The sequence below is a fragment of the Enoplosus armatus genome, chromosome 24 (genome assembly GCF_043641665.1).
Source record: "Enoplosus armatus isolate fEnoArm2 chromosome 24, fEnoArm2.hap1, whole genome shotgun sequence".
Lineage (NCBI taxonomy): Eukaryota > Metazoa > Chordata > Actinopteri > Centrarchiformes > Enoplosidae > Enoplosus > Enoplosus armatus.
Window position 1 is genome coordinate 7,091,589 of NC_092203.1, and position 23,339 is coordinate 7,114,927.

General features: G+C 42.1%; 4 protein-coding genes across 5 annotated transcripts; 1 reads left to right on the forward strand and 3 right to left on the reverse strand.

The window, feature by feature from the left end:
• Nucleotides 1-761: 761 nt before the first annotated feature.
• On the reverse strand, nucleotides 762-4,690 carry LOC139306809 (keratin, type I cytoskeletal 18). 2 transcript variants are annotated; one of them, XM_070930761.1, is made up of 8 exons: nucleotides 4,313-4,690; nucleotides 4,051-4,133; nucleotides 3,734-3,890; nucleotides 3,480-3,641; nucleotides 3,268-3,393; nucleotides 2,466-2,695; nucleotides 2,094-2,128; nucleotides 762-1,263 (listed from the first exon to the last, which is right to left on the reverse strand). In XM_070930761.1, the coding sequence occupies exons 1-8, from the start codon at nucleotides 4,688-4,690 to the stop codon at nucleotides 908-910; spliced, it is 1,527 nt and encodes a 508-aa protein (XP_070786862.1). In that variant the 3' UTR covers nucleotides 762-907. The 2 variants fall into 2 exon arrangements, with proteins under 2 accessions (XP_070786862.1, XP_070786863.1); XM_070930762.1 differs by lacking the exon at nucleotides 2,094-2,128 and having other exon boundaries at nucleotides 1,124-1,263.
• Nucleotides 4,691-5,057: 367 nt separating this feature from the next.
• LOC139306788 (intermediate filament protein ON3-like) lies at nucleotides 5,058-8,610 on the forward strand. The gene is made up of 9 exons (XM_070930742.1): nucleotides 5,058-5,228; nucleotides 5,916-6,124; nucleotides 6,297-6,357; nucleotides 6,601-6,696; nucleotides 6,922-7,086; nucleotides 7,207-7,332; nucleotides 7,427-7,647; nucleotides 7,797-7,822; nucleotides 8,439-8,610. The coding sequence occupies exons 1-9, from the start codon at nucleotides 5,067-5,069 to the stop codon at nucleotides 8,444-8,446; spliced, it is 1,074 nt and encodes a 357-aa protein (XP_070786843.1). The 5' UTR covers nucleotides 5,058-5,066; the 3' UTR covers nucleotides 8,447-8,610.
• Nucleotides 8,611-11,096: 2,486 nt separating this feature from the next.
• LOC139306927 (G-protein coupled bile acid receptor 1-like) lies at nucleotides 11,097-12,152 on the reverse strand. The gene has a single exon (XM_070930892.1). The coding sequence runs from the start codon at nucleotides 12,150-12,152 to the stop codon at nucleotides 11,097-11,099; it is 1,056 nt and encodes a 351-aa protein (XP_070786993.1).
• A 6,126-nt stretch (nucleotides 12,153-18,278) lies between these two features.
• Nucleotides 18,279-23,048, reverse strand: aamp (angio-associated, migratory cell protein). Its single transcript, XM_070930660.1, has 11 exons — nucleotides 22,750-23,048; nucleotides 22,432-22,569; nucleotides 22,223-22,342; nucleotides 21,871-22,010; nucleotides 21,350-21,494; nucleotides 21,046-21,129; nucleotides 20,525-20,640; nucleotides 20,307-20,401; nucleotides 19,541-19,631; nucleotides 18,987-19,141; nucleotides 18,279-18,867 (listed from the first exon to the last, which is right to left on the reverse strand). Exons 1-11 carry the CDS (start codon nucleotides 22,838-22,840, stop codon nucleotides 18,792-18,794), a joined length of 1,251 nt encoding a protein of 416 aa, XP_070786761.1. The 5' UTR covers nucleotides 22,841-23,048; the 3' UTR covers nucleotides 18,279-18,791.
• Between the last annotated feature and the right edge of the window lie 291 nt (nucleotides 23,049-23,339).

Genomic DNA, 23,339 nt, shown 5'->3' on the forward strand with positions numbered 1-23,339 from the left:
TATTTCCATTGAATTTACTTTTCTTATTTCACTTAACAATATTACACATTCAAGAAAAAAGGATTCTTAGAAAAGAGATTCTATATAACTGATTTGTAAAAATTGTGTGTCTAAATTTGATTTAAAGGCTCTTAAAACATTTTATTACGATATATTTGTAAGATTTCTAGCTTTTACTGTTGTCGTACAAGTCCAGTGTTTTGACTCTTCAGTTTAAGGATGACATGATCCTATATTGGTTGAAAATTTCTACCCTCCTTGAGCTAATTATATCCTTTTAAAACCATTCAAATAAACTAAAATATGCCTAAAATCAAGGCATTTTGGAAAAGTTTTCCCCACCTGACTGACATTTTGGCTATTTCATCCAGTATCCAGAAGATATTTGTTTGCTGGTAACTATATTAAAAACATTTTATCACTTGTAAGTCATTATCTCCTCAGTAGGAGAACTTAATACATGATTAATCTACAGGCCAACTCTGATCTGCATATATGTATATTTAATGTAATGTATAGTTAAGAGTGTTGGTAGCTGGTATATGTAAGAGATTCATGTTTCTGTCTTTACTGGTCTTCAATTATAGTAACTTGAAACGATGAATTGAGAAAATAATTGTCTGATTAATTGATAATGAAAATAATCGCAGCCCTACTATCTGTTGGAAAGGAGTCGTATTGATTTCCCTGCTAAACACAAGTATGTGTACATCATTAATGTATCAAAAAGTAAATGAAACACTGCTGGGCATCTTTCTTTCGAATTCAGATTTATTTATTTTCTGACACCTGAGAAAATACATCTTGACAACCTCACAGTAGTTTTACAGGTTTGGCAGCAACAGGAGGAAACAGTTTGATATGATACTGATGCAGAGAGACAGGAAAAGAAGAAAGCCTTTAAAGATCAGGCTTTGGCCACTTCATCCTCATTCTTGGGCTTTTCATCTTCATTCTCAGAGGAGGAGGAGGAGGAGGAAGAAGAAGAAGACGAGGAGGAGGAGGAGGAGGAAGAAGAAGAGGAAGAATCCTTATTTTTGGTCTTGGGTTTTTTCTTTTTAGTGTGGCTGTTGCTCTGTTGCTTCTCGGTAGCAACCTTCTTGGCTTTGATGGCCTCCATTTCAGGGGGTTTATCTGCTTCAGCAGTGGCATCTTCGGGGGCTTTGGGGGGAGTGGCTTTGTTGGAGGGGGCGCTTTCTTGCTTCACAAGGGCTTCATCTTTCACTTCTTCCTGCTGCACCTCATCCTTAGGCTTTTGCTGGTCTGCAAACAAGAAGATGATCAGATCTTACAGGTTTCAAGCATAAACATATGTTTAGCATCCTCTTGGTCCTTCAGGCTTCCTTTAATCTGTGTGTGCTTCTGCGAGAGTGACCAAAAAAACACTGGACGAAGAAGTTATGTTTTCTTTTTTGTGATTGATTTGCTTGTTATAATCATTACACTCATGATCCCCACGTAGTGTTAAAATCAGGTGTGATTGCATGCAGTTACAGGGTGCAAAGTGACGACAACAGTCGAGTGCAGTTTAGTGGCACGGCTAGCTTTAAAGGAATCATTTGACATTTTGGGAAACCCGCTTACTGGCTCTCTGGCACGGAGTTGGATGAGATTGACACCACTCAAGATCAGACAGGAGAGTGGTATCCATCTTCTCATCTAACGAGAAAGTCTTGACAAGAAAGCAAATGAGCGCATTTCCCAAAACTATTCCTCCAAAAAGTGACGTGTGAGTGTTAGATTTCAAGTTTAACTCTGCACGCAGCACCATTAACTCTACTGTTGATTTTGAAAGAATATAAAGGTGTAAATCATATTGCATCCACATGACAACATTATTCTGTGAGGAGTGCCATCAAACTTAACTGCTTACACCTTTCTAGCTCTTTCAAATCTACAGAAGGGTCACATTTTTTCCTGTTGGAATGGAGCCAATTAAACTGTAAGACCAAACTGAAAGCATCTCAATAATCGATTCAGGTTTTTCTTGGCAGCAGAGATAAACTTTTTTTACGATCAGGTCACAGCAGGAACATGCTGAACCATTGTGATTTCATTTAAAGTTGTTTTTTTTTTTCGGATCCAGAACTTACCGCTTTCCACCGCCTCCTTTAATGAAAACTCCAAGCTGTCAGGGAAGAGGAGGATAAGTATGCTAACGTACCGAGTGGGAAACAGGTACACCATGCTTTAGTGCGTTCATGGTATTCCCTTAAACCATTTAAAGGACTAATTTGACATTTTGAGAAATACTCTCGCCAAGAAAGCGAATAAGTGTATTTCCCGAAATGTCAAACTTTAAGCTACATTAGGTAAGATTTATGGACTACAGAGGAGCAGTCCGTCTCTACTAAACAAGAGAAAATGCTAGTCAGAGGTGAGTTACAGATTACTGGGCGGAGACGTGTCTGTACACAACAACACAATTTCATTAGACATCATACAAATGCTTTGACCATCCTCACCTGTCACTCTCAGCTGACATGCCGTGCATCAGTTGCTGGTAGTTATCGATCTCCGCCTCCAGCTTCATCTTAACACACAGCAGATTCTTGTTGACCTCCACGTGGCGCTCCACCTCTGACCTCACCTCCCTCAGCTCCACCTCCAGGTCAAGTATCACCTGGTTGAGGGGGCCCAGGCGTTGACCGTACTCCACTTTGCTGCTCCTCAGGGCCTCCTCCAGATTGCGGATCTGAAAAGGACGACATCACGTGATTTTATTTAGGAGTTGTATTTTTGTCTTTGGATAACACACCAAAGAGACAAGACCTTCAAGAAACACAATAACAGATCACTGTGACTTCTCAGGAGCCTTGACCTTTTTCATGTTCACAGTTTATTTTGTTGTGCAAGAGCAGATCCAGGTGGCTCGTCAGACCACAGTGAGCCAGATAAAGAGTTTGTCTGGCTTCAAGCAGCCGGTTTACTATGTAATGACAGGGCAGTCAGGAATGCCTGTGAAGAGGACAGGTAGAATAACACCCCTGCGGGCAGTGTTATTGATACATGACATGATAAAGGAAAGACTTTAGGACTTAAAAGACCAAATATTTTGTTCTTTTGCTCAAGGGTTTTAGGACTTTGCTTAAGGTCTGACTGGGATCTACTGTATGTCTGATGTCAGTCAGTTTTGCAAAAGCTGCAGTGTGATGATGTGAAAACATGGACAATGTTGATGTTTTATATGTCAAAACGAGGCATCTACAAACTCAAGAATGAGCTTCCTATTAAATGTACAATAATGTACACGTGGTGTACTGTTACCGTGCTGTGCAGACTCTGGATCTTAATCTCCAGAGTTTGTTTCTGCTTGAGCAGATCCTTCAGCTCCGACTTTTCAGAATTCAAGATCTCACTGTTTTGGGCCTCCACCACCTTGATGTTGTCAAACTGGAGAGGGGAAAAACAGGATGGAACTGGTGAGATAAGGAGAAGAAAAAAAGGACAATACGTCTGACTTTGGATCCTGGAGGTACCTTGTTCTGGTACCACTCCTCGGTCTCCTTCAGGTTCTTCTTGGCTAGTTTATCGTACTGGCCTCGGATCTTGTTGAGAACCTCGGCCAGGTTGGAGTTCGGGGAGTCGATCTCCACCTTCACCTCAGAGTCCTTGATCTTCTCACGCAGGACAGCCACCTCCTACAAGAGCCACCGCGACAAGTTTGCCTCAGATTTGACACAGTCCACTTGTGTTAGTTGATGTTGTCGTGTGTGTTTGTTTCCAGTCTCACCTTTTTGTGTTCCTGCTCGAGGCGAGCGAGCTCCTCCTTCACCAGATCGATCTCTTTCTGTGTCTGCTCGCGTTTCAGCTTGGAATTCTCAATGGTCTTCTTCAGATCCTCCAGGTCTTTTTCTAATTCCTTCCGTGACCTTTTCTCATCGTCCAGCCTGCACACACGGGGAGGAACCCAACAATGACCCACACAAACACCACCGACTCTCAGTGCTGTTAGTGTGCGAGTACTAAACTATTATTGTGCCATTTTCTGAGCCCCATCTTTCTCAAAAAAAGTCATCTTTTTTATAATCTAGATTACATGAAACTCACTTGTTCTTGAAGTCCTCAGTAGCCAGATTGGCGTTGTCATTCTGGAGTATCAGCTTGGCGTTGTCCATGGTGATGTCTTTGATCTATGTGACAGGATGTAAAATATTTTAGGATCATTATTTGGGAACATTTATTCAAAGCATTTTCTCATATTTCATGAAAAATGTGCTCTGTGTGGAATATCAAAGACCCCAAATACATTTGAGTTAATCTTATATTTTCATTCCAACAAATAATTAAATAAAGAAATCTGGAGACCAACCTGCTTCTTGAGCTCATCCAGGGGTTTCTCAACCTCATCCCAGTCGCGTCCCTCGGGCGCTTTCCTCTTGGCCAAAATCTCATCAATCTGCTTCTGCAGATCGTCGTTTTCCTTCTCCAGCTTCCTCACGGTGCCCAGGTAGCCGGACAGACGGTCGTTCAGACCCCGCAGTGTCTGCTTGTCGTCCGCTGGGGCGGCAGGAGCTGCAGCAGCGGCAGGAGCGGCGGAAGCGGCAGGCGTTGCAGGAGCGGCGGGAGCGGAGTCTCTTTTGGGCTCGTTGCGCAGGACGTTACGCAGCCCCTCCAGGCTCGACACGGACGCCCTGGAGCCTCTTCCCCCTGCTCCTCCAAACATGCTGGCGGCGGAGTTTGAAGGCATGCTGGCTGCTGGATGTGAGAGCGCTGACAATAACAGAGAGAGATCCAGACTGCAGAGTCACCTGATGGATGTGATGGGTTCAGGTGGGTTTTATACCTGTTTTTTACGCATGAATCCGCCCCCAGTGGAGCCATTGGCTCTAGGTGACTTGGACCAACTGGTGCAGAGTCGAAATTCAAGTATTTCATGTCGACTTTTTTATTTTTCTCTCTGTGATGTTGCACTTGTCCTCTTTTGATTGGACGCGTGCAGAGTTTTGGGGAGGTGATGGGTGGTTCTTGTCCACCTTAAAAGCAGGTGATCCGGAGGTGTGCGGGTACCTTCACCGCTCACCTGGTCAGCCTCCAGATCTCAGCTCGCTGTTACAAGCTGCAGGATGTCGAAAGCAAGAGACTACAGCAGCCAGTCCTACTCCCCCGGGAGCTCCGGACCGGCCAAGAGCTACCCGACCAACAACAAAATCGACCCGTCGGGGAAATCCAGGGAGAAGGACGACATGGTGGGACTCAACGACAAGTTCGTCAGGCTGATTGACAAGGTTTGTAAATTATATTATTATTATTAATTATAATTATTCATTAAGTAATGAATTTATTCATGTATAAATGAATACATACTCAAAACATAAAGAAAAGTGTAAGAACAGTTCATATATTTTACGTTTCCTTATTTTAGTTTTAGTATGAAATATTCCAATTATTTAATATAATTCAATATGTTTGTGTATTTTGTCCTTCAAATTCTTAGTCATGTCTTTTGTTTGTTGTGTCCCTTTACTTTGTCATTCACTCATTTGAACCAATGCAACATTTCAGAATCAGTCTTAAAAGCAGATCAATGTTCAGTACAAGCTCAAAGTAAAGACTTCGTGGAGGATAGTGTTTCTTAAAGCTGTTTCTATCCTGGAACATGACTTCCTCCAGCAGCCTCTGTCTAATTATGTGACCTGAGGCCATGAAAAGTGTCTCCTTTTGCAGGCTTCACTTCATGTACAGAATGGTGGAGGTACATGTAGGGCGCCACCTTGTGGATGATAAGATAACTTTAAGTCTGAGGTCTAGAAAGGTCATCAGTCTGTCAACATAACCTGAAATATACATAGACTCAATGTACAGTTTTGCTTTTTTGAGCAAAATGGGTGAAAACAAGATAGATTGATGATAATATATGTAAAACATGGCATCTAGCTACAGTATAGCTATAGTATAACATTATTCTGTCTTAGGTGAAAAACCTGGAGGATGAGAACAAAAAGCTCGACACGAAGCTGAAGATCCTCAAGGGGCAGGAGGACTACGACGGGAAAATCGACGACATCGTCAAGCTGCTGGAGAGCGAGATGGAGCAGCAGATCGAGAATCTGCTCCACGACCACGAAAAACTGCAGGACGAGCTGCTCAAGAACCAGGAGGAGTTGAATGACACCAAGGAGAGGTCAGCAGGTCACAGCGTAGTTGATTTGATTTCATGATTTCTCTTCAAGGACAATGTTTAGACCCACATGTGTTACAAGAGTTTTCCACAGCCGCGAACACAGTATACAAGGACTGTAAACTATGCCAGTTACGTCATTATTGACACAAATTCATTTTTCTATTGCTTTCAGGTATGAGGATGAGTTGCAAAAGAAAGCTGAACTGGAGAATGAGTTTATCATCAATAAAAAGGTACTGTAAGCTTCTTATGCTGCTTATTTATTCAAACATTTAGAAACATAGTGAAAACTCATAAATCCACTAATTTCCCAAGTTTGAAATACATTTGGGAAAAAATTCAGGTAACTGAAATCTGTTATTTTGTAGATATTAAACAGTGGCTATATTACAATATTGTGGAAGCAATTTCTTCACTGTCTGCCACCTGGGCGTCTCTACACTTATGTGTATGTGTGTTTAATGTGTGTGTAACAGAACGCAGATGAAGGTCACATGGATACAGTAGATCTGGCTCTGGAGCTGGAGGACCTGATGGGAAAACTGGACTTCCTCAGGGTTGGCTATGATGAGGTAGTGATGGCCAATTGTAACAATATCTGCTTTTATACAATAGTGCAACATCCACTTTAAAATGAAGTGAAATAAACACATTTGGGGCTGATAGGTCTTTGGGGTTATGTGAGAGAAAAAAGGTCAGCAAACACTGTACAGGACAACAGGTCATAAAATATAGTGGAAAGGACTGTAAGGCATCAGACTAACTTACTCTGTTGTACTCACGTCTGCCCCCTGCAGGAGATCAAGGAGCTGGAGTCACAGGTCCAGAACGAGACAGTGATCTTACGTGACAGCAGTAAACGGTCTCTGGACATAGACGACATCATCAAGGGTGTCAAGAATCAGTATGCCAACATGGCCAACCGCTCCAGAGAGGAAGCCGAGCAGTGGAACCAGAAAAAGGTGAGGAAAAGGAGGATTATACCCAGGGACGACCACTAAATATTATGAAATGTATAGTATGTGAGGCCAGATACTGTTGAAAAAAATGATTCACATTCGGCTGTTTTCTCACATCTGTAGATGGATGCCATGGTCTTAAGTGCAGGACAGCGTGAGCAGGAAGTGCGCGATATAAGGAGGGACATCTCAGACATGCTGCGCCTCATCCAGAGACTCAACGGTGACCTGGAAGCTCTCATAAGGAAGGTAATTCAACACTCCCAGAGTTCAGGCCTCGGCACACACCTTGTCCATCCAACCAGCCTCTGATCTTCTCTTCTTCCCTCTGTTTTCTTGTTAGGAAGAGTCCCTGAAGAAGGAAATCAGTGACTTAAGGACAGAAGGTGACAACAACCTGGAGAGGGCCCGGGAGGACATCAACCAGCTGGAGGAGGCCTTGAGGCGGGCCAAGCAGGACTTGGCTGGACAGATCCGCGAGCACCAAGAGCTGCTGAACCTCAAGCTGGCCCTGGATATCGAGATCGCCACCTACCGCAAGCTGCTGGAGGGCGAGGAGCAGAGGTACGTGAGTAGTGGGGATTCGGGGGTGAGAGCACGTCAATATGCATGAGCTTCTATTCAGTGCATTCCCTCATGTCTCTGTATGTTATAATATACCACGATGCATTCATGCTCACACTAACAACTGTCTCTGCTCCATCTCTGTGAAGAATGAACGACCTCATGCGCCACGCAGGTGAGAGTCATCCTGTTACTATTTCTGAAATTAGCAGCCCTAAAGAATGTACTGACATGGCATTTCTGGGTTCATTTGGTCGCTTTGAGGTGTATTTTACTTGCTTACCACTGATACTGGAAAAATATTAACATACACTGCTATAGCTTGATAGGAGAACATTTTAAATGAGCTAAAACGGTGGTTCCCAAACCTTTTGGCTTGTGACCCCTCACTGTCTGTGGGGTTAAATATGTAAGTAAATTTGTCAAATAAATGTGGTGGAGTAAAAGGTACATTATTTCCCTCTGAAATGTACTAAAGTACAGTACTTGGGTAAATGTACTTAGTTACTTTACACCAGCCTCCTAATGTACACTTTTTGTTAAAGAAACTAGCCTGTGTCTTCTCTATCAGGAGGTTGTTGAAAAGAATTCTGGGAAATGTAGGAAAGGTAGACAAAGAAGGTTTAGAGGTTCACAAAACCTACATTAAATATAATTATACTATATAAAATAGTATTTAAAAAAAATGCACACCATAATAAACAAAAACAAAAAGCTGCATCCATTTCACACTTTCTCATGATTGATTCATGTGTTGTGTTGCACTAAAATCAAACCTTTCTTTCGCTCAGATTTCTAAAAACAAACCAACCAATCCAAGTCCTTACTTGCACGCAGACGTTCACCTGCCACTGAAGCAACACCTGCCAAAGAAGCCACGAGCCCCAGAACCCTCCGTCATCCCTGCAACCACCTTTATCCCGGAAGACACCGATATCCCGCCGGAGTGCCCTGTCTCCAAGAAACGCCTGCTGATCCGGGTGGAGGTGGAGGCGGGCCGAGTCGTGTCCGAAAGCTCCCATTACACTGAAGACTGACTGGCACTGTCACCCCTGCGTCTGCAGCATTACAGTATATCCGCAAAATGTGAATTAAAAGACTTCAGATTAAGCTAAATTAAGTTAAATTAAACGCTTCACGAATGGTCCTGAAAGTGACTTTTAATGCAATAAATGGTAGAGTGAGTCCAACAATAGCTTCTTGGCAGGTTGAACGTTTTTCCAAGAAACCGTGATTGAAATTGGAGACATTTTGTTGATGTTAAGCTGTGTTTTTGAAAAGATTTTCTTATCTTTGTTTGCATTTGCAAGGACTTGTGGTGTTTCTGGTGCTATCAGTGTGTTCTTTCAGTTTTCTTGCAGCTATTTCTCTCATGCCTTTGTGAGCGAAATATGAATAAGATTGCATCTTTGTGAAAAGGAAAACCACCTATCTAACAAAAAGGTTTCTTAATTTAGTGAACAATAAAATGAGGAACTTGTGGGATCGAGCAGGTGGTTAAAGGAGTGTTTCTGTTAATATCAGGAAGGACATACACAAAGATAATGTTACCTAGAATCACAAGAGGTGATTAAGGGGATAAGGGGAAGCAAACATGGATCTTGGGTAACAACTGCATGCTTGAAATGGCTTTTAATTTTCTGAATACAAAAACAAACCTGAAAAGCTGTTTACTTTTTGATGGTTCTCTTTCTTGCCCCTTTGTAAGTAATCACAAGGAAATCAGAAGACATTACAGAGTTTACTGTTAGGGTGACAAGTATTCACACTGACATACATTTAATAAATAAAGCAACAGCAATTATATGTCTGCTCTCTTTCTCTGTCACACACACAAAGACTATAGTTACTTAAAGAAATATTTTGACATTTTGGGAAATATGCCAAGAGTTAGATAATAAAAACCACTCTCTTTGGCTGTGCAGTTAATATGTCGCTGGAGCCAGGAGATGGTTAGCTTAGCTTAGCATAAAGAATGGAAAGAGGGGGAGACAGCTAGCCTGGCTCTGTCCAGTGGTACCCTTTAAAATGTACTTATTAACAATATGTATATCGTTTGTCACATAATCCCAAATAAAACGGCAAATTGACATTTTCACACTACACATATTAAACAACCAAGATACTACCTGTTAATTACGTTTTGGAGGTGCTGGTAGGCAGATTTGTCCCCTTTGGGGATGGCCAGGCTAGCTGTTTCCCCCTGTTTCCAGTCTTTTTGCTAAGCTAAGCTAGCAGGCGGCTGGATCCAGTTATATACTAAACGAGTAGACATGTGAGGGGTATTAATCTTCTCATTTCACTCTCGGAGTTCGGGAACAGTGTGTTTGTTGGATGAAACAGGTCAGAGGCTTTCTACTTGATAAAGATAGCAGTCGGTCATGAGGAGCCCAACAGTTTCGCCCTGTCTTCCCTCCTCCTCCTCCTCTCCCGGTTCTCCTCTGTCTTCCGGACACATGCGAACACAATATATCCGATATGGAAAACACACTGGAACATGGCTTAGCAAGGCAACACAGACAAAAGACACACAGGCAGTGTACCCTGACCCCATGATATCCCATCTCTCCTAATGTCCCACAGCAGGTCAGACCTTGTTTGCGCTTTAATTTGATTAAAGTCTGCTTTTCCTCTTCAGCTCGCCTTTGCTGACTCTCTTTTCCACCCACATACTGTATGTACACATGTAAAACCACACTTTGATTAGGGAAACAAATAGCATGACATATATTCTGTGTTTAATCAAGCCTCAAATAAAAATCTCATTTCCCTTGAATGGATCTTTACAGCAAATAAAACTTTTAGTCTTCAAATACAAGTATTTGGAAGCAGCAGATGTTTCTCTGAAGCACAAGCCTGCTTTTACAACATTTAATCTTCCTGTAACAGTTTATCTAAATATGGCAGAAACTGGAAACTCATTTCCAACTTTAACATGTTTTCCACCACGTCTCCTAATCTCCTCATGTCTTGTAGATGTATTACGGACTGTGGATGCATCCCATCCTCAGCTTGCATACCAGTATATAGATAAACACTAGTGAGGGAAGAAGGAGTAAACACTGCAGGAAGGTGGGTGACAGATGTAGAAAATCTACAAGCGGTTAAAGTGAGCAGGCAGCACAAAGAGAAACTGTACGTCTCTGAGTGATATTTATAGGATGCACACTGATACAAGGGTAGTTTAATTTAATCTTTCTATAATGTTATCATTGTGAGAATTTGCTTAACATCATTAGCAATGTCAATGTGAGCATGTTAGCATGCTGGTGTTAGCATTTTCTGAGCCTAATTCGCCTCCCAGAGCCGCCAACATCCTGTACGCTTTTAAAGAGCATTTGGACTGGATGTATTTCTCATGGGGAGGATTGATTTTAACATTACCAACGCAGGTCAGGTCATCATTTCCTGCATAATTATCTTCATAAATAGTATTCATCAGTATTTTCTCAGACTGCGACCTCCTCTGATCCCTGCGTCCTTCGCCCCCATCTGTCTCGGAGTTTCTGGAGAAGTTTGTATGCAGGATCTGTATACTGCCTGTTTACCAGGCCGAGCACCAGCGGCACCACCGCCATGCTTCCAATGCCAGTGCACGACAGCACGATGTGAGTGGTGGAGCTCCACTTGGTGTCACTGATCAAGAACGCTATGCAGACGTGCATGTAAATGAGGTAGGGAACCCAGCATGCGAGAAAGGTCAGCGACACTGCCACTACGCAGCGAGTGTACCGCAGGTTCAGCCTCTGCTCTCGGTCTGACGCCTGACTTCCCCGCTCCACTGAACGATGGAGGCGACAAATGTCCTTCAGCTGGCCTCGGGTGATCCATAAAACACGGCCAGTCATGCCAGCGATGGTAAGAATAGCAGGTAAGACGAGTCCATACACCTCCAAGTAGATAAAAGCGTTGGGGAACACGCGCCTGTACGAGCAGCAGGTGGTTCCATTTGTTGAGCAGTTTGAAAGTGGCGTTGTCTTTTGGCTATTTGCACAACAGTCGTTCCAATCTGGCCCTGTCCAGTTATTCCACCCAAAAGCAGGTAGAGAAGCGTACAGGAGCGGTGGCGTCCACACTACAAGCAATGTCAGAGGGAAACTGCGATGCATCCACAGGTTGCTGTAATGCAGGGGGTCGACGATGCAAATGTAGCGCTCATAGTGGACCATTACCAGGTTGAAAAGGAACGCCAGGAAGAGGAAGTTCGGGAAGATGTGAGCCACAAGGCAGGAGCTAAAAGTTAGCTCCCGGTTCAGGCCCATTAATGGTATGAAAGGCAGCGCCACGCCCGTGCACAAATCTGCCACTAACAGGCTGAGGAAGAAGTAGTTGGGCGTGTTGTGGAGCCGCCGGTTCCAGACGATGCCTAAGATGATGACGAGGTTGGCCAGGATGATGGAGGTCGACAGCGGGATGGTGATGGCGTAGATTAGCTGCTCCCCAGAGAGCAGAGCATGGGAGTCGTTGCTGTCCATCATCTGTGAAATCTGCAGACTTCCTCCCATTTGCAGTGTGGCTCCACTCCCATCAAGGTACAGCGACCCTGGGAGGGAGAAACATTGTTAGAGTGGAGGGCTACATTCATGAGAGCTACATGTATTATATCAAGTGAACTGAGAGCTGTTTGTTGTTGCTCGACAAGCATAAACAGGCTTGGAGAATCTTGCAGAGGAAATGCAATTGAGCTGAGATGAAAAATTAGATTCAATAGAAAACGTAGCAGGCGGTGGAGCAGAGTGGATTATCAGTAATGGATAGCAGAATCAAACCAAACCAGAAAGAGAGGAGAAACTGCAACCCCTTGAAAGCCAATTTATGTTGAATAAAAGCTACAATCTCACAGTTTAACATTCAGTTAAGATCAAGCTAATTCCAGAGTTCAAGAGTCAACTCAAGCTACCATCACAACAAACTATAAACAACTACCATTGGGAATAAACTGCTTGGAGTAAAGGCAGCATGTTGCCAAGAGCATGATGTTCAACCACAAGAGGGAAAAGACGTTGACCAGATTTCAGACTGTTCTCAAGTGGAGAGCCAGATGATGATGATTTATTCTCACTGCATCCAGAGGGATGAGGAGGAGGTTAGCACGCTGTTTTTCCAACAAATTAACCCTTTCCCTCTTGTTTTGTCTGTTAAAGCCCCAAGAAGAATGATATAGAATGTCCTTTGTCCAATGGACTGCCAATAAAGACAAACATAGAAACATATAACACTTGCAACACAACAACTATACCCTGCAGTGTTCCTGTCTGTCATCTCCAGACCACTGAAACAAACTGGACCCCTTTGTTCCCCACAGCCGAGATAAGAGCACGTGTTGATGGACGCGAGGCCACAGTCATTCAATAATTCATCAGCTGGGACTCTGGAGTTACACCCCCCTTTTGTGTCTGTTATATTTTAGAAAGTGGTACATGTCCTGGAGATAATGTCAGTTTATGGTCAGGTATATTACAAGTAAGTATATTACACATAGTTTTATGTCTATATGCTTTATGATTACGCTTTATTATGTGTGGTTATCTCCCTGTTTACATCAAGCTTTATAATAGATGTTAAGCATAAAACACTAGTATTATTTGCAGCTGTGCAACACTCGTTTATATGCACATTATATATGATAATGACGTTAAAAGTAAATACTGTAACATGCCAGTATTTCCAATGTCCACATACATTAAATACTATTTACAGGCAAGCTCAATGAAGGGAATTTTATAGCATCAAAGTCCTGTTACAGTTTCAGCAAATACTGTCTTTAAGGGTCTTTAAAAAGTGAATACACAGAAACAAATTGGCTTTTCAACATTAAATGGAATTTTAGGGCTTAATTTTATGCTTTGTTCCTGGTTATGTTGCATTTATCTGTACGTTTTTTTCCCTGAAATGTATTTTAAAACCATTTTCCACAACTTTATGCAGTGAAATGGTGCGTCACAATAGTGACAATAGTTCATGTAATGTTGAAACTGATGCTTAAAACATATCACCAGAAATACATAATGATCAGTTGCAAAATACGAACGTTTTGAAACAAAAGCAAACAAAACTTTTAAGACTTTTACCTTTTTGGGATGAACAGTCCGGTCATGTATCCTTTGACAAAGGAAATGCAAATAAAATACAACTTCTTATTACTGTCCTGATAACTTCAAGCCGGTTCCCCTGCATGTCATACCCACGAGCAGAAGCACCAGCAAGGTGCAGCCTCCACCACAAACTGCAGGAGCTTCTTCTGGCTGTTCCTCTCAGATACTTTAAAGGGGAAGTGCACTCTGAAGGAGGAGGAGGGAGGAGGTGATACTGTATATCTGTCTTTTCCTGAGTGGTGGTCGCTGGTCACGCTGACGATGAGGAGGCAGCAGTGTCCAGTAACCCTTGACCTACTAACTTTCTGCTCTTCTTCTTTATACTCTCTCTCGTTCATCAGCCCCTTGCAGATGTTTTTCACCACTGTCCAGGGGAAAGCTGTTATCACTGCAGCCTGAAACTGATAAGCAAACATTCCCGGCATCTGTAGGCTTGGCATGTGCTTTGGTTTCACACCCTCCATGATGGCCCCCAGACGCTTCAAAACTACTTCTGTAACGTGTATCATACTTATTTTTATTCCTCAACTAAATGTTCAGTTAGACAATGAGGGAAGTGAAAACGACGTTTCCTCTGTTGCACATTTACAAGCCCAGAAGGAGAACTTTGAGCAGCATACAGTCTCTCGTCCCTCCAAGAAGTTTACAAACACTTTTTAGCATATTTTAGCTCTTTCAGTTGAAAAATAACATTGTTTTTCAAAATATTTAGAAGCTGTACAGACACCACTTTCTTTAGCAATGAGTTCAGAGATAGTGTGTAGTTCAAACACGCCTACCAACACCTCTACAGCTCACTAATTAACACTTGTATCTTGTTTGTTTAATTCATATACAAACAGACATATAAAAACAACAAGTTGTGGTTTTAGGAGTATTACTGCGCAGTGACTCGTAAGCTAACGTTAGCTAACTGCTAGTTGTAAGCTCTCAACGTAAAGCGTAACTCTCAGCAAGAAAGTGAATAAGCATATTTCCCAAAATATGTTTGTTTGTTTAAATACATGTCAAAAACAAATCATATACACAAGCACATTCATTAATTTTTATTTAACACAAGGAAATGTATATTATTGCTGCTTTGAGTTTTAGAAACACTCAACTTTCAAAACTTCCTCTACATATACATTTACTTTGAGCCGCCTTCTGTGTAAATCTTTTGCATTTATTTATATTTTTAACACTGCACTGGTGTTAAAAGTCACTTCAGTAGTTAATCTGATTCTGTCAGTATGTCTGACACTCTCTGTAAAGCGTGTCAGGTAGGCTACAGCCCTGCCACGTAGGTTAAAACAAATGCTACGACATATTTGCTCGTGACCTGAACGTTTACATACAACAGTGTGTACGTCTGAATTCATAACAGCTGTCACACACGTCTCATGTTTAAACACAGCGTTGGATGGAGGGCCGGTGGTGACCTGTTTTGTTAGCCAAACACGGAGGACTCCTTCACTGATAGTCTGGAGCAGACCTGGTGCTGGTAGAGATGGACGAGCCCCCGTCAGATAACGGTTTTTAAACAGAAACGTTCCTCAGCCTGGGAGTGTCTGGAAAGACACTGCACAGGGAGGACAAGCTGGACATGAAACCACAACATCTTCACATTACAAAGGAGAAGACGGAGCGTCTTGGCTTTCCCGGAACACCGGGTCCTATTCAACAGTACATCAATGATATAATCTTGATTTTTTTTATACACAGTGGAAAAATGTAATGTAATATGATGAATTAAAGGCACATTCAGTCATCCGCGGACCTCGGCTGGCAAAGGAGATCAAAGCCTGTAAGTCAAGCTAACATTAGCTAAAACGTGTTTCACCTCTTCCTTGCTTGATACTGGGTTTCCTGGAAATCAAATAGGTGGGATTTATTTATATATATATTTTGTTTTATTCCAAACAGATCAGAAAGTGAGCCACAAGTTGTGGAGTAAAACATATATTTTTTGCCACTTTAAAATCATTAAAACATATTAACATTTTTAATCAGTTATTGTTTTTTTTTTTCCTGAGTAAGTTTTTGTGATGTATTTTTAACATCACTTGCCTCCTCTTCCTCCAGACATGTTTACCTTGGCACCAGCACCTGTCTCCCTCTGCTCCATCAATTTGTTGGGCATCTGTTGTCAGCACAGGAGCCCTCAGAGAATATGAGCTGCGTTTTAATAGATCAGGCTTTGGCCCCGTCGAGGTGTAAAGGTGCTAATCCTTTAGGCCACTCCTAGCCTTTGTCTTCACGTACACTGACCTTTGAGGCCAAACACACTGCTGTGACAGATGAGGAAAATATCCTGCTGCCACTGAACGCCACACTTGACAGGTGTTATTTACCCCCTGTCGTTAGTTGAGCCCTATTTGCGTTAATTCTTCTGAAACACTGTTGAGTTTTGTGCAACATGAGGATAAAGGGAGACTTTTTAAACTTACATATAACTCAAAAATAGGAAGACATCCATAATACTCTAATTATTCAGCGTCCAAATCCATTCCAACACAGCTCCAGATAAGGAAATATGCACGTCTTTCTTTTATTTTGTGCTTCATCTTCTGGCCATAAGCCACTAAAGCAGCAGTGTTTTTACAATGCCTGCAAGTGTACTTCTTGCAGGCATTGTTTGTGCATGCAAGTGTTTTACTGCCTTCCTGTCTGCATGAGTTATGCATGTACACATAGACACATATAATGACTGTGTGAGCTGAGAATCCAGGTACAAGGAAGAAGCACTTGTGCACAGGATACCGATGTTTTTCAGCTGAGAGGAGAGGATGATGACGAGAATAAACGGGTACAACAATAGAGTTTAAGGAAGAGAGGTTTTGGCCTTGAAAGAAGACAAGGGAGCAGGGAGGAGTGCAACAGAGGAAAGGCAGTTTCCTCTCTGGTCTGGTCTGGTCTGGTCTTTATCAGGGTCTGGGTGACCAATCAAAGCACTGACTCCTCACCCCTGATTTTCATTACCACTAATACAAGGGATTACACACCAGACAGTTGCAGTGAGCCATTGCTGAGGCGTTTCTTTGCGTAACCTTCCACCAGAAGCATAAAGTGCAATAATGTTGTGACCTTTTCATTTAACAGGCTCTCATACTTTGACACACACAGATACATATGTCAGCAAACACTCAGTCACACATAAATACGTCCAGCAGCTTGGCCTGTATTAAAGCACGGACATAGCAACAAGCAACAAAGTGGCTGGTGAGCTAATGTTTCCTGATTGTAAGAATTATGAGTCAGGGCAGTAAAGCGTCCTGATTGCTCTATTTTGCAGTCAACAACATCCACTTGTTTCATAGAAAGCATAATTGCTCGACAGAGTTACACATAGTCTGAGTGGATCTGCTGGGTTCATGTTTTACTTCATTCATACAAATTGGACCCTTATCATGAGGAAAAATGAGGATTCCGTGTTTTTATTTGCTTCGCTGTCACTGATGAAGTCTAGTTTGTTCTGCTATAAAGCTTAAAGCACATTTTAAGTCAGAAATATAACTGATTACATTCATAAATAATACTATTGGAAAAATAAATTGAAAAAATGAAAAAAAATAAATATAAAGCTTCCAATCAGTTCACAAAATAAAACATTTTATAACTTTTTATTTTAGCCATTTTTGCTTTTATTTTTTACTGCCTTTTGTCACTTTTGGAGCTCCATGTTAATCATTGTTTGTAGTGTAGTGCAGCACTGAAACTCAATAATACCATGAAAAACATTCACATCAATGTGTTACAGTGGAGTAAACTTACAGACAGGAACATGATCATGTTAAAAATATGTTTCTTGTCGGTCAAGTCCCACCGGTGGCTTTGGTGCCAGTTCTGTTTCACGTGGCAGGAAAGAATTAGTCTTATTTAAGATCAATCTATTTAAAGTTGGTCTCACAGAACAAAGGAAACAGATATTTGTCATTGCAGTGAGAAGACAAGAGGACATACGTGGTACTCAACAGGAGTAATGACTTGTGGATGATTTTAGAGCTGGAGGCACCTTGGGCTAAAGATGAACTGATCTATTAAATGATAAAAACATTAAGTAGTTGGGCTTTTCTAAATTAAGGCCAGCCGCTTCGACAGCACTCATCACCTTCACATTTACAGTTGTTGTTTTTTTATCATTAATCATACCTAAGTGGTGGTTTCTGCATGATCTACTTCCTTAATCGTCCTGACTCAACTCCTCCCTTTACTCATATCTGATAAAATAAATAACATGGATCCGAGTTAAAGCTGAATCACATGATAGTCTAAACAAGGAGAGAGCCCACTTAAAATTCACAAAGATTTCACAGCATCTTTTTCTCAGCCCTCCTCCACATGTCACTATGACCCACAAAATTACCACTTTCATCCACAAGTATGAGTTTCATCTTCATCTTATCTAAACTGATATACACAGACCAAAATAGACGCAAGTGTAAACAGTTTGCAGATGAGAGATGCAGATGAGGTCTTGTTTTAAGAGGTGGGGGTGGACATTAGTCACAAATGACTCGAGTCCTTGGCTGAAAAGGAATTCATGGTTACCCAGAAGAAAGTAGATTATTTATTGTTCTGTATTTACACTTGAGTTTACAGCAACAAATGTGCCGAGATAATTCCTGACTGAACAGCTGGAAGACCACACACACATCCTCACGGGGTGAACTAGGACTAAACTCACATTAAGGAAAAAATGATGATCAAGACCAAAGAAAAATTCCTTGTTTTTGTCTTTTGTTTTATCTCTGAAACATTTTGGACAGAACATTAAAAGGGATGTCAAAGGCAAAGGACATTGTAATATATCACTCTTTGAATTTAGAAAACTGCTTTTTTCCTCTCAGTTTAGATGTCCTTGAATTAGCTTAAACATCTGCCAATGAAGCACAACTGAAATACTACAATCCTACTGAAGCAGGTCAGATAAGATGCTGAGACCACACATTTTAAAATCCTGAGGAGATGGGAAACATGTTCTCCAGTATTAGAGAACAACAAGTCTGATCATCAAAAGTCTCTGCTATTTTTCCTGAAATATTTCCTCTCCTCTTCTTCCTGCTCTCTTTACCGATCAGGTCTTTGAAGGCAGAAGACTTTCGCCTGGTTGTCTCCTGAAGCGGTTACTGCAAGCGACGCTTCCCTGCAGAAGAGATGGACCACAGCCTCAACATCAATATATATCTATATATATCCATAAACTGTGACAGTTGAAATAATGAAATAACAGTCTCTACAAGGAGAGATAGAGCTTTGCTGCACCTGTTGATGGTGAAGTTGAGGATCTCTGCAGTGTGGCCGCGGTACTCAGACACCATATTGCCAGAGCGAGCGTCCCATAAGCGCAGCGCTCCGTCTAAGCAGCAAGTGGACACCACAGAAGAAGACTCTTCCCAACGCAGGTGAACGATGCCAGCCTGGAGGAACACAGACAGGAAGTTTAGGTGACAAGCTGTGAACAACTAATTTTAAAACTGGTTAGGAAGCTAATCATTGTATCTGGTTTGCTAACAGCTGGTTAACATAGCGCAGCATTTAGTAGCTAAAGAGCAACATATTTCCCTCAGGAGTTGGTGGAGACCAAAAACAGAGCTAAGAGAGTGAATATTGGACTTAAATTCATCAGGTGACCAGAAACACAGCTCCAAATAAATAATAATGTTGCTCTGTAACAGCTGGATGTGTAAATAAGACCAGAAGTGGCTGCTAGGAGTTACAGTATAGAGTTGAGACAAGTGAGAATCCTTTGCGGTATGCTTGTAGAACTAAACTAAACTAAACACACCCAAAGTCTCCGTCTTTCTGCTGCCTGTTACCTCATGTTGGCACCTGTGCCTCAGGACCTGTGCTGAGAGGTCGTATATGGCCAGAGTCCCGTCCAGGTACGCCACAGCTACGAGAGGCAGGCTGGAAAGGATAAGACATATGAAACCTTGAGTAGAAGAACTGTTGAGTAGAAGCATACTTTCTCTTATGAAGCTCAGTTCATATGTGTAGTACAACGGGTTAATTGTTCTTAATAGGGTACTCCAAAATAAACAAACCACAGTCCCTCTCACGATGACTTAGAGCTAAGGACTCAGCTACTGGGACAAACAACTTATAAAGCCACTAAATGGCCTTCCAATCCTTCAAAGCGTGATGAAAAGGCCTTACTGATGCTCAACTTAGAAAAAAAAAAAGACTTTTCTTATCTTCTTTATCACACACCTGCCCTTCAGGACTGAAGTGAAGAAATAGGCTCCTAATTCAGATCAGACAAAAGCCATGTTAATTAACCTGATTAGAAGCTTGAGGCCCAAAGTCCTGGCTACACATTGCATATTTTGTCAAAGGTATTAAATTTACAATCATCTGAAGCAGGAATTAGCAGAAAATACTCCAATTTTAAAAGCTGTATCCACTAAGCAGCAAATGTTTTTGCTTGTTTTGTTTTAATGGTTTCAAAATGATTACATAGTGGCTCCTGGATTCTGCAGTCTGAGGTCTACTTCATCTCTACTTCAGTCAGCGACATGTGAGGTCTAATTACATCAAGTAGCTGGTGACTTCCACCAAAGTTTACAATGCTTCACAACTCACATGTTGCAGAATCCCACAGATTCGACAGAGTTGGATTCTTCCTCGTCTTTTGATCCTTTTGCTTTACCTGCATCCACAGAGAACGACCCGACCACCTATAAACACACAAAACACGGAGATTGGAAGCTGATAAAGAACACTTAAGTCTTACAAATAACAACAGGATAATGTTTCACATCTTTCTTTTCTATCTTTTATTACGTCGTTCTGACACCCACCTTGCCTGTGGCAGTGTTGATGAGCTTGGCACAACCGTCCACTGAACCCGTCAGCACCAGAGAGCCGTCCTTGTTATACGCCAGACAGGTCAGCGCCCCCTTGTGTCCATCCTGACCTGTTGAACGAGACAAAATCATCAATGTAACAGTGATGTGGATCTTCCAGACACTTCTCAAACAAAGATTGTCAATCCCTGCTTTTGCCTGTTCTGTTGGGCTGTAACTCTGTATTTGATTAATGTCTGATACAGTTATAGTCTTTTATTTATTGTTGTCTTCTGTTTGAATACAACTTTGTAGCTATGTTGGGAGAAACCATTTAACCTCTTTTAACTCATCACAATAAATGCCAGAATGACTTTCCTATTGGGGTTGGAGCAGCAGAGTCACTTCCTCTGACATGTTCTTATCTTGAAAATAAAAAATCTCTGCATCGTTGCTCCTCAGTTTTCCTATAAATGCATTTCTCTCTTGCGTGATCTCTCTATCAAGTTCCGACACCTTAGAGCTGCCAGACTCACCTTTAATGACGTGGACGGCGTTTCCCTGCTTCAAATCCCACACGCGTACCGTTCCATCCTCATAACCCACCACAGCCCGTTTACCTGCAGAAAAACAGAAAGAACAATAATTTAATATTTTACTCCAAGACTTTTGAGGTTTGTTTTATCGTGTGTTTTGGGGCTGTATTAATCAAGAGTATGTAAATAGAGATCAATAAGTGGGGAAAAAAGGTAAAAAAATAAAACAAAAAAAATTCTGCTTCTGGTAGACGAGTTACACCAGAAAAAACATGACTATGTGTCTTGTTATCCCGTCTCTCACCATCAGGGAGGACTTTGCCGCTGGTGGCCTGGCATGCAGAACTCTGGAAGGTTTTACAGTCTCCTGAAGGGATCTTCCACATCCACACGTTGCCGTCGTCTGTTCCCGCCAGCAGCACCGGAGCGCAGGGATGCCACTCCAACCACTGAGAAGGAAGCAGGGCAGACAACCACACATTAACAGCTACTTTACACACAGATTATTACCCTCTAATTTCCACTGCAGCCTCCTACTAGTGACCAATGAACAGATGTTATAATTATCATGGTTTGGGTGCCTTGCTAAAGGGCAACTCAGCAGTTGCGGTTGAGGAAGGGGAGAATGTCTGATCGTTCACTTCCTCCACAAGACCACAAATTCTCAGCTTCAGCAGTCACCCTCTCTTATTTCCTCGTAAATTCCTTCAGCCGCAATAAAAGACTGTATACAAGTGCTTACAGATGCACAAATACACACTCAGGCTGACGCAGTATTTTTGATTCAGACTCTTAAACACACAGTCTCTGTGTTGAAGCCCTTACCTCCAGATCACCCACTTCGAAGGACCAGATCTCCTCTTTGGTTTCTACTTTCCAAACTTTAATCATGCCGCTCATGTCACCTGAAGCCACCATGGAGGAGTCATGGCTGAACACGGCACACGTCACAGAGTCTTTATGGCCTGTGGAGACAAAAGGACAAAAATTACTTTAGTAGATTCCGCATTTTTATTTTTTTATGAATTATATCAGTGTCACACAGATCATTTTTAGCTGTGGTGTCATGTAAAAAGCTACAGATTAACACCAAGAAAACTGTATACAAATTGTCTGTAGGTGTAACTACTGGAAAGAGTAAACAAAAGGATTCAAACATGCTGCATTGAACACTCACCTGTGCACTCCAACAGAACTTCTCCGTCGCTCACCCTCCAAACATAAGCCTTGTCATCCTCTCCTCCTGTTACAGCCAAGCTGTTTGTCGCAGGATCCAAACTCACGCAAAACACTGAGCCTGGACAGAGGGGAGGGAAGAGCTATTTAAAAGTTAAACAGACTGAATCTCCCTGATAATGAGTGCAAAAACCCAAGGCAACATGCTACCTGTGTGTTTGGAGAAGGTGAGCTCGCTGTCATCTTGCTCCGCCTCAGCTTCCATCTCATCCTCAGTCTCCCAGCCTTCATCATCTGCGTTTCCAGGGTCTTCAAAGTCAACGTCCTCCAAGTCATCAGCCAAGTCATCTGGGAGAAAGGAAGAAAGGTAAGGTGATGATTATAGGGGTCTTTCAGCTGGAAAACGCCCCAACAAGTTCAGTTTAGTTAATCACTGAAGTCTAATAACAGCTACCAAACACAGCCGACACTGTTTGTCACAGGTGAGGCAAAAGGTAAACGTTGACTTGATAACAGTTTTCTACTCACCGGGACCAGGCTCCGTCTCGTTTAGGTCGATGACTTCAATAATTTCCTCATCTCCGTGGAGCTCAATTTCATTTCCCTCCGGGTTATCCATGCTGTTAGCAGGCTAAAAGCTAGTAAAACAACCGAAAAGTGACCGCGCGAGTAAAGCTAGCTAACCTGACTTTAGGCTACTTCACTTTTAGCTACTTACAGAGTCCTAACGTGGTTTAAAGTTACACATTCGCTCACAAACGTAGCATACAGTGTTGTGTGAATTAAGATAAACAGTAGTTAAATGTCAAACTAATTGCCTCTCCATGTTTTCTTCACATGTAGTGGTGACTGGAGCGACAGACGCATAATGATGACGCCTGACACATAGTCACGCCCTCAGCGTCGTTTGCCAGCGTATCCACAAGATGGCGGCGTTGTACATGTTGAATACATGATAATACCGCTCAGAAAGTACTGCATGACCAGGTGTCAGTATGTTTATAAAGATGCTGCGACCCCTTACTGTGTTATTTATCCGTATAAACACTAAACTAATCCGTAAACCTTGTTTTCCCAGAACTACGCCTAAATGTGGGTGCAGTACTCGTGTAACTGTC